Genomic DNA, 12,839 nt, shown 5'->3' on the forward strand with positions numbered 1-12,839 from the left:
AAAAAAAAAATAAAAAAGTGTTGGTGAGAAGACCAACCAGATGGCAGGTAGTGATTTATGTAACCATTCATGAGTAAAAAGGTATGTTTGTCGGTTAATTAATATACTCGTACACCTGAATGGAAAGCATTCTCACCATCCTGCAGTGTAGTGATGGCCTCACTCTCCTGGCTGTATTCACTGTCTCCGATGTCATTGGTGGCTTTAACACGGAACTGGTAGGAGGTGAACGGCTTTAACCTTCAGACAGAGAGAGACGGAGGGGGAATTTGCAGGCGCGGACGTTCACGTATTTCTATTTTCCGATCGCAGTCGGTGAAAAGCGGATTTTTTTTTGTATTCACCTGTCGACGATGTAGGAGTGCGTCTCATGGCTGACCGACGCGGAGTGGACAGTCCAGTTGCTGTCTGGCAGCTCCCTGTACTGGACCGTATAGTAACGGACCGGGGACAGGCCGTCGCTGCCCGGTTCCCATGACAACAGCACTCTGCGAGCCTGGACTTCCTCTTGAGGGACCGTCGGACGGCTTGTGGGTTGGGGTCGAGCTGAAGGGCACACACACACACACACACACACACACAAGCGGTCGGTTCCTTTTAAACTTTCTATTTAGAGGTGAATAATTGAAAAGGATACATTTTTAACCGGAGCATTTCACACTTGCCTCTCTTTTCTGTTGTGACCACCAAAGCCTCCGCAGCCTCTCCCCAACCCTTCCGTGTCTGAGCAGTGAGGCGGAATACATAAACCATTTCTGGTTTCAATCCACTCGCTGTGTACTGCCGAGCGCTGGGGCTCAGCACGTCGACTGTGGCGGCATTGCTATTTGAGGAGTTTCTTCGGTATGTGATCTGATAGGCTAAGAAGACAAAGTCACGTCAATATAAAGTCGTGCATAAAAAAGAAAAAAAAAAGAAAGGATCAGAATGCAGAACAATTCCAGTGCAGTAAAAAAAAAACAACCAAAGCGTGAGAAGAAACCTGAAAGAAATCTCATTTTTTAGGAGCGAGACTTTGTTTAAATCAAGGCTAAAGACTTTGCAGCTCGCTCCTCTTTTTTATTAAATTTAATGAGGGACACTGACTGCGCTGCATTATAGTTACGCTCTAGGTTTTATTTTGCTGCTTAATCTGTCTTATTTTATTTCAGCTCATTTTCATCTTCTCTTTTATTTTATCCCTTTAACATCCCATTAATGTGTGTCTTTTAATAGAGGCTTGTATTTCTTTTACATCTTGTCCTAATGTCTTTCATGCATTATGTGCCGCCTTTCAGAAGGCACCGCTGTGGAAAAGTGCAATACAAAGAGGCACCCGGTGCCTTTCCTTTCCTTTCCTTTATCTCCATTATCTCCAAATAGCGTTCAAGGTTGAAGGATGGTCAGTAAATTGCAAACTCACCCAGTATAATACCGTTGGGCTGTGCAGGAGGTTGCCAGATGAGTCTCACGGAGCTGGTCCTGACTTCTGGGAACAGGATTCCGACCGGAGGCCCGGGAACTGTCACACCAAGCACAGCGTCAGCAACGCACTGACCACAAGCCAACGACAGTCAATGTATCCACAAAGATACTACCAAATATTCACGAGAGAAAAGAACATTGCGTGCGTGTGACTAAAATGAGGTTTTAAATGAGGAAAGTGTTCAGAGGGAAATTATTTCACGACATCGCAACGCGTTTGTGTTCGTAAAGGATGAAATAAACATCTTGGACAATAACGCCAAGGTCATGCGGCTCTGTGGGCGTTCATGTTCACCGTCGTCCAAGGTCCGCTCCAGAATGGATGGCGAGCTGCTCCTGCCGTCTCCGATGCGGGTGAAGGCGAGCACCTGGATCTCGTAGAGGACGTACTTTCCCAGGCCGCTGAGCTGGACGCTGTGGCTCGTGTTGCCTTCGACGGTCCAGAAGTTGGGAGCCGCGTCCGAGTCCTTTTCCTTGTACACAACCTAGAAGACGCCGGGGGGGGGGTTCAGATCGTTAGGGGGCTTCGTTAGGGGGCTTCTTGGATGATGAAATTTAACCGTTAAATACGTTTTTAGGAATGTAATGATACCTTATAGCCCAGGATGAGTCCGTTGCGGTCGGCCTCTTGGACTTCCCCCCAGCGTACCAGGATGCTGCTGGAGGTGGTGGCGAATGCTGACACGTTGGTGGGACCACTGGAAGGGACTGCGCCGCGAGAGGCAGAACGAGATTTTAAGAGAGCAGCTCAGGCAAGAGCGGTGGGACCACATGTTGAATTATATGCATGTCTCCGCCCCCACCTGACTCCCTGGTCCTGCCGTGGACCGGCTGGCCCCAGGGCCCAGAGCCGATACCGTTGATGGCCTGAACTCTGACCTCGTACTCCGTCCACTCTTCCAAGTCTTCGATGGTGAACTCCCTCTCCAGCCGGTCCATTATGACGTGGGAGAGAACCCCCCCTTTGGACCCCGCTTTGGAGTACTGGACTCGGTAACCAACCAGATCCGGGTTGCCGTTATACTCCCACTCTGGAAGAGGCTGAAAACAGTTTTGCTCGCGTTTATTTCCCCACTTCATGCAAGATCAATATGAATAACATCACAACTGTGTGCATAATGAAGAAATAAGCCATGAGAGGCTGTACTTCACAGTGATTTAACTGCAGCTGAGAGGGGTTTCCAGACACATTGAGGAAGCAGTTGAGTTGCATTGGGTGTTTTAAAAATGTCACAACAATGGTTTGCATGAAAATAATGATATTACCATTGAATCTGCAGCTCGCGGTAGCACTGTTTTCAGAGTACGGCTCTCATTGTTGTGAGTTTTCCCACATAAATCCAGACACGAAACACATTGAGTGATTTTAATGTAGCTAAAAGCAGTGCAATGAGAAAAAAAAAGACATGAATTTTCCCTTTTTAACTGTGTATTTTAATACCGAAAAGCCCACATAACCCTGTATTACACATGACAAGACACCTGAATATATATCGAGCGTTTAACTGTGGCGGTGTGATTGATTTGGTCTTCACTCTCGCGCTCTTGAAGAGTACTGTGACACCGCGATGAAGTGGACCACAAAATTTTACAACAGCTTAACACCCAGCTTTTGAAATGAGCCACAATCATTGAGCTGTGTCATTAATTTGTACAGCCGTATCGCGCTGCCGACACCTCTCTGCTTTTAGATCCAGGTGTGTTCGACCTTTTTTCTTTTTAATCCCGGGTGAGCCTGCAGGAAAACGGCAAGCCCTCGGTGTCTCACCGCTCAGACGCCGGCCCCGCTCGTGAAGAATACACTGACCCAACGCTGACGCAGGAAGCAGCGGTGATGAAGGACACCGCGCGCGCGCGCGTGTGTGTGTGTGTGTGTGGCCTTTTCAAACGCCACAATGCAACTGCTTGCACCCATTCATCTGACAAGTGAAGGAAGTGTGAAGGAAATGTGTGTTTCTTCAGTTTTTTTTTGATGGGCTGAAAGATTTCTGAAGAGTCACCATCGAATGTCAAACTTTTGTAGCACGTCAAACAATTTTTTATGGTAGTTATGGGAAAAATGAAATCAACTAAAACGTTTTTTTGTAAGGCACATTTTATAAATGCTATATCCAGTTAATAACCCAAGGGCATTTTTACAATACAGTCCTGTCCCAAGATTACTCTCCACCATATCAATGAGCGGGACCTTGAGAGAATAAGCCGGCCGTTTAAAATAGCCTCTCTGAATACTAAAGGCGCCCCAAAATCTACAGAGCATAATTCATACAAAGCCCTAAACATGCGCAGTGGAACCTTTAATAAAGCTCAGCCGGCTTCGGTCTGTCTTAGCCGGGACCGGCGTGCACAGAGCCGTGACGTCTTACCACCCAGCGGAGCCACAGACTGGTCTCACTGGCGGTGCGCAGGGTGACGTTCGCAGGGGAGATGTCCGGAGGCGCCTGCAGGGTCTGGATCTTCCTGGAGGGCTGACTGGGAGGGCTGGTGCCCACGATGTTGACCTGACGCATTCGGAACCTGACAAAAAAAAAAAAAAACCCAAATTAACACAAGGTTGTCTGTTTTCTTAAATAACATCACAGCCAGAGGAAGATCAGGAATTTAAAAAGAAAATATCATCACACAGGAGTGTGGAGCATATACAAGAGCTCATCCTGTATGTGTTCACCTGTAGAAAGTATAAGGGTTCAGGTCCAGGACCTCCAGCGAGCGAGCGTCGGGTTCATTCGTCAGCTGCTGCACCATCAGCCACTCTTCATTCTCACCAATTACACCGATCTGAAATGCACAAAAGATTACAGCGGGGTCAGGCCTGCATGGCATAAGTGATAAAAGCTGAAATGTGGGCCGTTCTTATTAGATTACACAAGAGAAATAAATGTCTTACCTGAGCTTCGACCTGCCAACGGGAGATCGATGTTTTCCCGTCGTAGCCTGGTTTGAACTGCAGATTGACGGAGCGAGGCCCGATGTTGGAGATGGCTAAATTAGTGGGAGGACCAGGCAACTCTACGGAAAGAAAATTAGAAAAAAAAAAAAAAAAACATTAATTAAGATAATGACTGAAGCGTGACTATTTTTGGAATTTGCTGAGTGCGAGTGTGTTTGAGTCAGAGCAACTATCTGAAGTACAGCCGTCCTCGGGGACGCTTCAAGTACTCCTTAATTCTCCATCTGAAAGTTCATTAACTCGTTCGACCACGAACCTGGCGGCACTCCTGACGATATGGTGGAAGCGGAGAGCTGGCCCTGACCTTTGGAGGTCATGGCCGCCACCTGGATGGTGTAAGTGGTGAGCGCCGTGAGGCCCGTGACCTTGTACTCCTGCGTCAGGTTGGGGAGATAATGGGTCACCCTTGTATTGGTCCGGTTGAACTCCTCCCAGGAAATCCGATACCCTGAGAGAGGCGGAGGCACCCGGTTACACGCCGTTCGCAGCGGGCACGTTAAGATTTCCGCCGTTTTAACGACTCACCTGTGAGGACTCCGTTCTTCTCCTGCGGCTCCTTCCAGCTGACTTTCAGCGACGTGTCCAGGATGTCGGTGAAACTGAGGTGTCCCACAGCGCCGGGGGCTGTAAAGGAGAATAAAAACCAAGCGGTAAGGGAGGAGAGCAACAGCCGAGAACATAATCATCTGCAAAGGCTTTTAATATCCTGCACGGAGGCACGTACTGTCCTCGTGAGTGCGAAGCCGCTGAGGCAGGCTGCGCGGCCCGTCTCCAGGCGTGGTGAAGCACAACACCGAAATGTAGTACTCGGTGAACTTCTTAAGGCCGGATATGTAGCCCACGTGCACGCTGTCCTGGAAGTTGGGGCGCACCGTGACCACGGTGACCTCGTTTGTGCGGCCGGGTTCCCATGCCAGGAGCTGGAAATACACCACAAGCACAAAAAAAATAAAATGAGCGCAGAGTCAGGATTTCACTCTTTAATGTTAAAAAAAACCTCCACATTCGAGAAATTTGCGATGCTCTTTGAAAAATGGGGCTTCACCTACAGTGCCGCCTTGACCGTGAATTGCCCTTCTAGCACTGCCCACTAGAGTGCACTAGTCGACAGGAGGGATGTACTCACCTTGTATCCTTGGTTGATTCCATTGATAAACTGAGGGCTCGGGGCACTCCAAGTAAAACGCACCGTGGTGGAGTTGACAGGCTCGGCTTGCACATTTCCTGGTGGCACAGTGGGCACTGATCCAGAGGAAAGGGAAAAAAAAAGAAGACAAGAGATACAGGGAGGGATTAGGTGGAGAAAGAGAGAGAGAGAGAGAGAGGAGGGGGCAAAAACGTGTTGAGAAAGAAGAATAGTAATGAGATCTGGAATAAAAAAAAAAGAAAGAAACACTTCAAAAATCTACATGAGGCACATTCAGACCGGCCTCGTTTGGAGCGTGAGAATCGAGCTGAAGGAATTTTTATTTTGGCTCATTTGGGGAGGGAAGAACATGCCAATCAAACCGGGTGTGAGAGTGGTTGCCTCAGGCAGCTTCCAGGTGAACCCTGCAGCAGTTTGTTTGATGTGAGCATGCCATTCTGATGTAACGCCGGAAAACAGTCGGGGAGCCGAACATTAATAAAGCTGATTGACCACCGCGCGTCCTCCGGTCCCCACGCCGTCCTTCCCTGTCCTTGAACGCATCTAAACACGCTTCGGCGTCCGCCGCCGCCGCCGCTGTCTCCTCGTCGGAGACAGTGATGGAAACATCCAATTAATGAAAGCCGAGCGACACAACATGAATGCCTCTTTCGCTGCCGCTATTCACCGAGAGTGACTTGGATGATGAAATCATAATTTGGGAATAAAATTGTGATGTTTGCATACCTTCCAGGTTTCATAGTTTCGCTAATTAAACATCGAGATCTCGCGTCTCCCCTGGAAATGTGCTACTTTTGTTTACTTGCAGATGCAGCTGACTTTGATTTGGACTTTGTCATTAACTGACTAATTGATCAGGCATCACACAGAATGTGCTGGAGTTTCCAAGGTTTTCAGCATTAACGGGTGCCAGCTAGAATTCATCTTTTTTTTTTTGAGGTATGTGAAGTGTTTTGTGATCATCCAGCCAAGAGAAGGTGACAGAAATAGAAGCCACATTCATTAAACAGAGATACACATGCGTGGAGTGCACGATACAAACTATATTTTCACACGGAGCTATAGGGGAAAGTAATGATGAAACCTCCAGAAGAAGGAAAAAAAAAAAAGAAAAGATAGAGAGCATCTCAGGAGCAATCATTGTCTAGAAGGAATGAAACACTCTTTCGCTGAATTTGCAGCACAATTATAGTTAATAGAGCTTATGTGAAGTTTTAAGTGGCGTAAAAGAAATGAGATACTGTCCAGAAAATTCTGTCCAGTTCAATATTTCTGTCAAGGTGCAGCATATATATATATATATATTTTTTTTTTTTTTTTTTTTGCTGCTTTAGGTCAGAATACTATTCAAATAAATCAGCACAGACTCGATGCCCCCGAAAGAGACTAATAAGCCAGCAATCCGCATACCTGCAAGACCTAATGAAGTCAAAAATAACTTCTGAGCCTGGCGCTCTAATAAGAATCAGAGCAGAGAATTTAACAGGAAAGAAAATTTAAACACTACCAATTTTCTTATGCATACCCTTGAGAATATTTTTTGGGGGGGGATTGTGGTGTAGAGATCTCTCTCTGCATGGAATGGATTTAACATGACAGGGATTCGGAGATATGCCGGCGTGTTAAGCCTTTCAAAGCTTTATATACAAGTTAAAGGAATTTAAAATCAAGCTGGAAGTCGGAGCAGCATATCTCAACCAGAAGCGATATCCTCTGTCTGGTGCACGGTACAGTCTACAAGCAGCATTTTAAACTCACCTTAATCTATGAATTGATTTTAGAAGCCAGTAAAAGCAGGATTATTTAATCTTGGCGTGATAAAAACACGGATTAACCTTTGATCACGCCGATGCATAAGCTACAGCCTTCTTTGGCTATGTGTTTTGATAGAAAATCAGCCTGTTAACTTAAATCTTAAAAGGTCGAGTCGCACGCCAAAGAAATTGTCTTTGAAAGCAGATTTCAAAGTGTGCGAAGGCTCATCCCCTGAGATTTGTCGCCGCAAAATAAATCAGAGATTCTGTTCGTTGTACAGTAACCGGTGAGTTTCCCCCTGTGAAGACGCCGGAGCGGCGGGGCGGGCGGGGTGGGGGGGACCGGAGGTGCTGAAATCAGTAGGTGTGACAGAAATATGTAGCTGTGTGACACCAGGGAAAGTTCACAGTGTGTGTTCTAATTATTCTCCTCAGCATGTACAGCGAGAGACGGAGCGCCGCACTCATCATCGCCCGGTAATGTATGTGGAGAATCAATCAAAGTCTTCAGCTCGTCCACGTGAACGTTCTCTCCTGTATGTTAAGTGCAGCAGCAGTTAACGGAAGTGCCGGATTGCAGAATCCATTTCCGACGCCGTTTAAAAAAAACAAAAAAAACACGGGAATTAAGAACAGTAAAGAGAAGCGCGTGGAGATTGATGACAGGAAGACTGACGAAGTGATAAATCCACATCTATCCAAAACACCAGCGCGAGCGCTACAGTAAAAGCTTGGACTAAATTCTCAGAGAAGGATCCGATGAAGCTTTTGGCTCCGGTCTGCGCACACTTTGTTCTACAGATTGCAGGATTTATTAGGAAATGAACCACATAAAACCAGACAAAAAAACAAGTAAGCCGTGCTGAGAGGCAAATAGCACTTACATGCTGATGTCTTTTACAAGCTTCACTGCTGCCGCTCGGCGCTAACTGCTGACTTCTAACTAAGACGGCAGACGGTAAAAAACACACTGCCGTCGACCCACCGATACATGTGATTGGCAAAAAAACTCAACCTGACTCATATCGATTTGGAGATCAATGGAAAAATAGATACATTCGATACCAAAGGCTTCTCTTTCAGAGTGGACTTTTGTTTTTGAAAGGTCTGTCTTTATGATCTATATATAGATTTCCACCACCACAGAAGAAAATTCCTTATTGACAAGACGTGCTCCTGCTCACACTGCCTCTTCTTATGCCTTATTAAAGCAAACCGGCTTTACAAAGAGCTTTCTTGGAAATGCTAGGTTGTACTGTTCCAGTTTGCCACAAGTCAAACAGCAGCAGCAGCAGCGGCGTTAAAGCTGTTTTTCAGAAATGCAGAAAAAACAATCACAAAAGTGTCTGAACTTCACACACAGCCAATACTGAAGCAGTGATTCGTGAACAAGTGACTTTCTGTGTGTTTGCATGTTATCCCTGTGTGTGCATGCGTGCGTGTGTGTGTATCCTCCCGGTACTGCTATTTCCTGACACAGTCCCAACACATGATGTCGTCTCCACAGGACTGAGTGGAATAGAAGATGGATGTTTGAACATTTCTTGTGAATTATATGGAATAAGAATTACGAAAGATAATTATAATTTCCTCTGATATTAAGTTTTAAACAAAGCGTCATTATTGCACGATTATCAGAGATACCATCTTTCCATTGTTATCACGTGGGAATGAAAATCACCAGGATGGGAAACGCTGCGCTGGGGGAACATATTCCTCTTTGCTCGATGTTTTCCTCTTTCTGCTGAGTTACTTTTGCCGCAGGGTGGGTGTCAAATGTATCGTAGTGATTAAAGCTACTTCACCAACAGACCAAAAAGGGTAAAAAAAAAAAAAAACCATCACAATCACATCGCACGCTGGCTGCCTCTCAACAGCTCAAACATTTAGTCTGAATTCTGGATTTCCTGTATTCCGTTAATGCATTTTTGCTTTTGATTCAGAAAAACCGACAGTGTACGGCTCCCACCTCCTTGCAGAGTCCACTCGGTGACTTTGTGGCTGTACGTCCCCCGGCCGGCGCCGTTGTAGGCTGCCACCTCGATCTCATAGTTGGTCCAGATGATGAGGTCCTCCAGGATGAGACTGGTCTGGTCCGGGTTGGTGATGTTCTTCATCTGACAGTCGACCGGGAGCCCTGACAGGCAGTACCTGGCAGCGGACGGAGTGTTTTCAGAGGCAGAGGAAGCGGGAGACAGACAGCCAGAGCAAAGATAGAAAGTCATGTAAATATGCGAGGGGGAGAGAGGTGTTGGAAGAGAACTCAAAGAAAAAAGGCAGATTTAAAAATGGTTACAAGACGAGAAGTGACAACAGATGAACGGCGAGGAAGGTATTTAATTGGCACCAATTATCCTACAACAGCAGTAAGGTGGCATGAGGGGAAAATGGAGGAGAAGAAAAGATGCTGACATTACAGTTATTTCCACATCTGAATGGCACCGGTGTCGACAGGCACACTGCTTTTTTTTTTTTTTTTTTTTTTTTGGGTGGTAAAAAATAAGGCAGGTTGTCAGAGTCTTCTCACCTGATGATGTAGCCCTGCAGTGGGCCGTTCTGATGGCTCTCTGGGGGGGGCTGCCACTGGATCATGATGGACTGATTGGTGCGGCCACTGGCGATGACGGTCTGAGGCGGGGCGCTGGGAGGCTCTTCGGGCAGAGTCAGTCTGCGGCGGAAAATGGGGAGAAGAGAGGTGAAAGAAGAGACAAAGAGTGAAGCCATGCATTAATTATCTGGGGTTTCTGCATATTTCCATCCCATTTCATCATAGACATCAAATCATTATAAAGCTGGCTTTTTGTATTTTTTTTTTTTTTTCCTTATAAAGGAACGCGGGGCCGAGTGTGACTGCGTCTTTGTCCAAAACATATTCTCTATAATACTGTCCACAGAGGGACAGCGTGCTGTGGCATGAAGAAAGATCAAAGAGGCCTTGGTGAAAATGGAGCAGCACAATGGAGAGACAGCGTGAGTCGGAGAAAGATATAAAAGAACAAGAAAGAGAGATCCAGGCAGACTTTTCCCTTAAGTCAATTTAAGATGACATCTTGATTTCTTCCCAGTGCACCGGAGCACTGCTCTGGAGGAGATAAAGCAGAGTGTTTAGGATCAAAGGGGTGTGCCGGAGAGATGCCTCAGAAAAGCCCTGCACTGGCTGACGCTCAGTCACCCTCCTGTGGTGCGCTCTTGTCTGGGCAGATTCACATAGGAATACAGCCCCGTGAATGAACGTGAGGTAAAGGGGGAAAAATAAATAAATAAATAAAAAAAACGTATGATGGGTAGCGGCTTTCGGTTTGACGGAGTTCCTCGCTGCAGGTGTAGGAGAGATAAATCGGTGGCGGCGATGCAGACAAGGTCAGACTTGAATCGCAAGGAGCTAAAGATGCATCTGTTTGTGTGATCGTGCACAGAGAGGAGCACGCTCGTATAATTACGAATGTTTCTTCTCTCCAGTCAAGAAAAGAAAAGCTCACTCGAGATTTGAGCCCGTGTCGAGCTCTGCCTCTTTCAAGCCTTCCCCGCGTTTCGCCGCGAAGAAGCGCGGCGAAGGCGGTTAATAGGAGGGGGAGAGACGAAGCTGGGTCAGCGCACCCATCAAGCCTTCACAAAGCACAATTTCAGCTCATTCACAGTTTTATCTTGAAAAAGCGCCCCGTCCCGAAGCCGGCTCATCTCTTGCTCACTCCCACAGGAGCGAAGACCAAAAAGTGGACTTACAGGAAATAATCACAGGATTTTCTATTGAACTGCCAAGATGAGGGTTGGGAGAACAGACTGTTCCAGGACGGCGGCAGCCCTCGGAGCGCGGCGCGCTTCTCACAAGCGGCGTACGCACTTTAGGTTGCGGGCAGCAGTTTCAGTATTCGGCGAGAGGCACCCACCGGTCAGTCTCTTTGCTGAACTGGCCTCTGCCCACGTCGTTGACGGCGCACAGCCGGAACTGGTAGGAGCGCGCCGGGATGAGGCCGCCGACGGTAACCCCGCTGGACTCCGGCTCGATGTTGGCCAGCAGAACCGTCCACGGGGCATCTGAGGCGCACAAGCAGACAGAGCTGTGAGCAACAGCGAGCGGCGAATGACCTTGCGTGGCCGTATTTATTCTTGAAAAATAATCCCAGCTCTTGCGAACTCTTAATTTAAATTTATTGTTATTTCTGGCTGTGATTGCACACGATTGTTTCTTTCGGTAATATTATTGCAGCCACCGATAAAAAAACGAGTCATTTATTTTGTATACACTCTCCCCAAATATCAGATTGCAATTCAATTATCTAAAACCCAGATCCCATCTGCATCCTCAGATTCATTCTCCTTTTTAATGAGTTGTCATCTTCCCGGTTAGCCTGAGCCTCGAAGAGAAATGGTTCAACAATTTACTCTTTATGGGCGAGAGCGTCCCCGTTTCTTTGATTTTATCAAGCGAACGGAAGATAAGAGCATTGGACATCAACACAATTTGTCTCCCCTGATTGTTTGTAAAGTAGCACACAGGTGAGGCAATTGAGTTATATTGATTGAAGAAGGTATGAAAGGACGCAACTGCCAATTTAAAGGGACGCGATGGAAATGTAATAAAATAGGAGAGCTACCAAATTAGTGCGTCCCGGGAGTGCAAAGCAGCGATATTGCCCTTAAAATTACTACCAAGAAGCAATAAAATGCACGTTGGAAACAGCGGCAGTGGAGCCGGAATTCTGGGAAACTCACTGTTCTCCGAGACCTCCAGGATGTAGCGGATTAGGGGGCTGTTGCCGTCGAAGGCCTGGGCCCACGTCAGGTTGATGGCCCTCTTCTCCGACGTGCTCAGAACCGCCACTGGGTTTTCCGGCGCGTGGGGCAGTTGCCTTTATCATGTGCATATGTGAGTGAGGCAAGAATTGATGAAGAGAAATAGAATCAGACAGGGGTGGCAGCAAATAACAGGATTTAACGGCCGAAACCAGGAGCCTCGCATTGCAAAATATTAGAGGTGTTTGATGGATTAGCGAGGAGGGTGGTGATAAAGCAGAACAGTGAGGAAAACACCTATCCATCATGTCCTGGTCAGACGTAAATAAGAGGAGAAAATACAGACGGGGGAGATAAGGCGGCGGGGGGAGACAGGAGGCGAATATGCAGACCTGACTCGGAGGTGGGCGCTGCGGGAGTCGTTGCCTCCCACCGATGTCACCCTGCAGGTGTATGTACCGATGTCGCCCGACCACGTCTGGGAGATGTGCAGGGTCCCGTCGGGATCCAGGCGCAGACGGGGAGACGTGTTCACGTCAATCACCGAACCGCTCTTCTCCCACACATACCTGGAGGTATTTACAGGAGCGTACACACACACACACACACACACACGTTCACACTTTAAAACACTTGACAGTGTTGTGACAGTGAATTTGTTTGCCTTGTATCAGTTCAAACACCACACGCAGGAGGTGCTGACGCTGATGAAAAGCATTGTGAAATTGATAGTGAAAGCGCTCAGATTCCCCGCGACACTCCTCTCACACACACACGTGCACACAGGCAG

General features: G+C 47.2%; 1 protein-coding gene across 4 annotated transcripts in view; it reads right to left on the reverse strand.

Moving 5' to 3' along the window:
* The window catches only part of sdk2a (sidekick cell adhesion molecule 2a), an 82,641-nt gene that overhangs the window by 11,694 nt on the left and 58,108 nt on the right, over positions 1–12,839 (reverse strand). For all 4 annotated transcript variants that reach the window (XM_030088600.1, XM_030088604.1, XM_030088601.1 and 1 more), the window contains exons 13-31: positions 12,442–12,618; positions 12,029–12,165; positions 11,203–11,350; positions 9,843–9,983; positions 9,285–9,466; positions 5,541–5,656; positions 5,139–5,334; positions 4,940–5,038; positions 4,671–4,862; positions 4,352–4,473; positions 4,133–4,242; positions 3,831–3,981; positions 2,268–2,505; positions 2,057–2,172; positions 1,760–1,949; positions 1,403–1,501; positions 666–860; positions 345–546; positions 137–240 (exon numbers count right to left, since the gene is read on the reverse strand). In XM_030088600.1, coding sequence (XP_029944460.1) covers positions 137–240; positions 345–546; positions 666–860; positions 1,403–1,501; positions 1,760–1,949; positions 2,057–2,172; positions 2,268–2,505; positions 3,831–3,981; positions 4,133–4,242; positions 4,352–4,473; positions 4,671–4,862; positions 4,940–5,038; positions 5,139–5,334; positions 5,541–5,656; positions 9,285–9,466; positions 9,843–9,983; positions 11,203–11,350; positions 12,029–12,165; positions 12,442–12,618 — 2,915 coding nt within the window. The remainder of the gene's footprint in view (positions 1–136; positions 241–344; positions 547–665; positions 861–1,402; positions 1,502–1,759; positions 1,950–2,056; positions 2,173–2,267; positions 2,506–3,830; positions 3,982–4,132; positions 4,243–4,351; positions 4,474–4,670; positions 4,863–4,939; positions 5,039–5,138; positions 5,335–5,540; positions 5,657–9,284; positions 9,467–9,842; positions 9,984–11,202; positions 11,351–12,028; positions 12,166–12,441; positions 12,619–12,839) is intronic.

The sequence above is a fragment of the Salarias fasciatus genome, chromosome 4 (assembly GCF_902148845.1).
Source record: "Salarias fasciatus chromosome 4, fSalaFa1.1, whole genome shotgun sequence".
Taxonomy (NCBI): Eukaryota; Metazoa; Chordata; class Actinopteri; order Blenniiformes; family Blenniidae; genus Salarias; species Salarias fasciatus.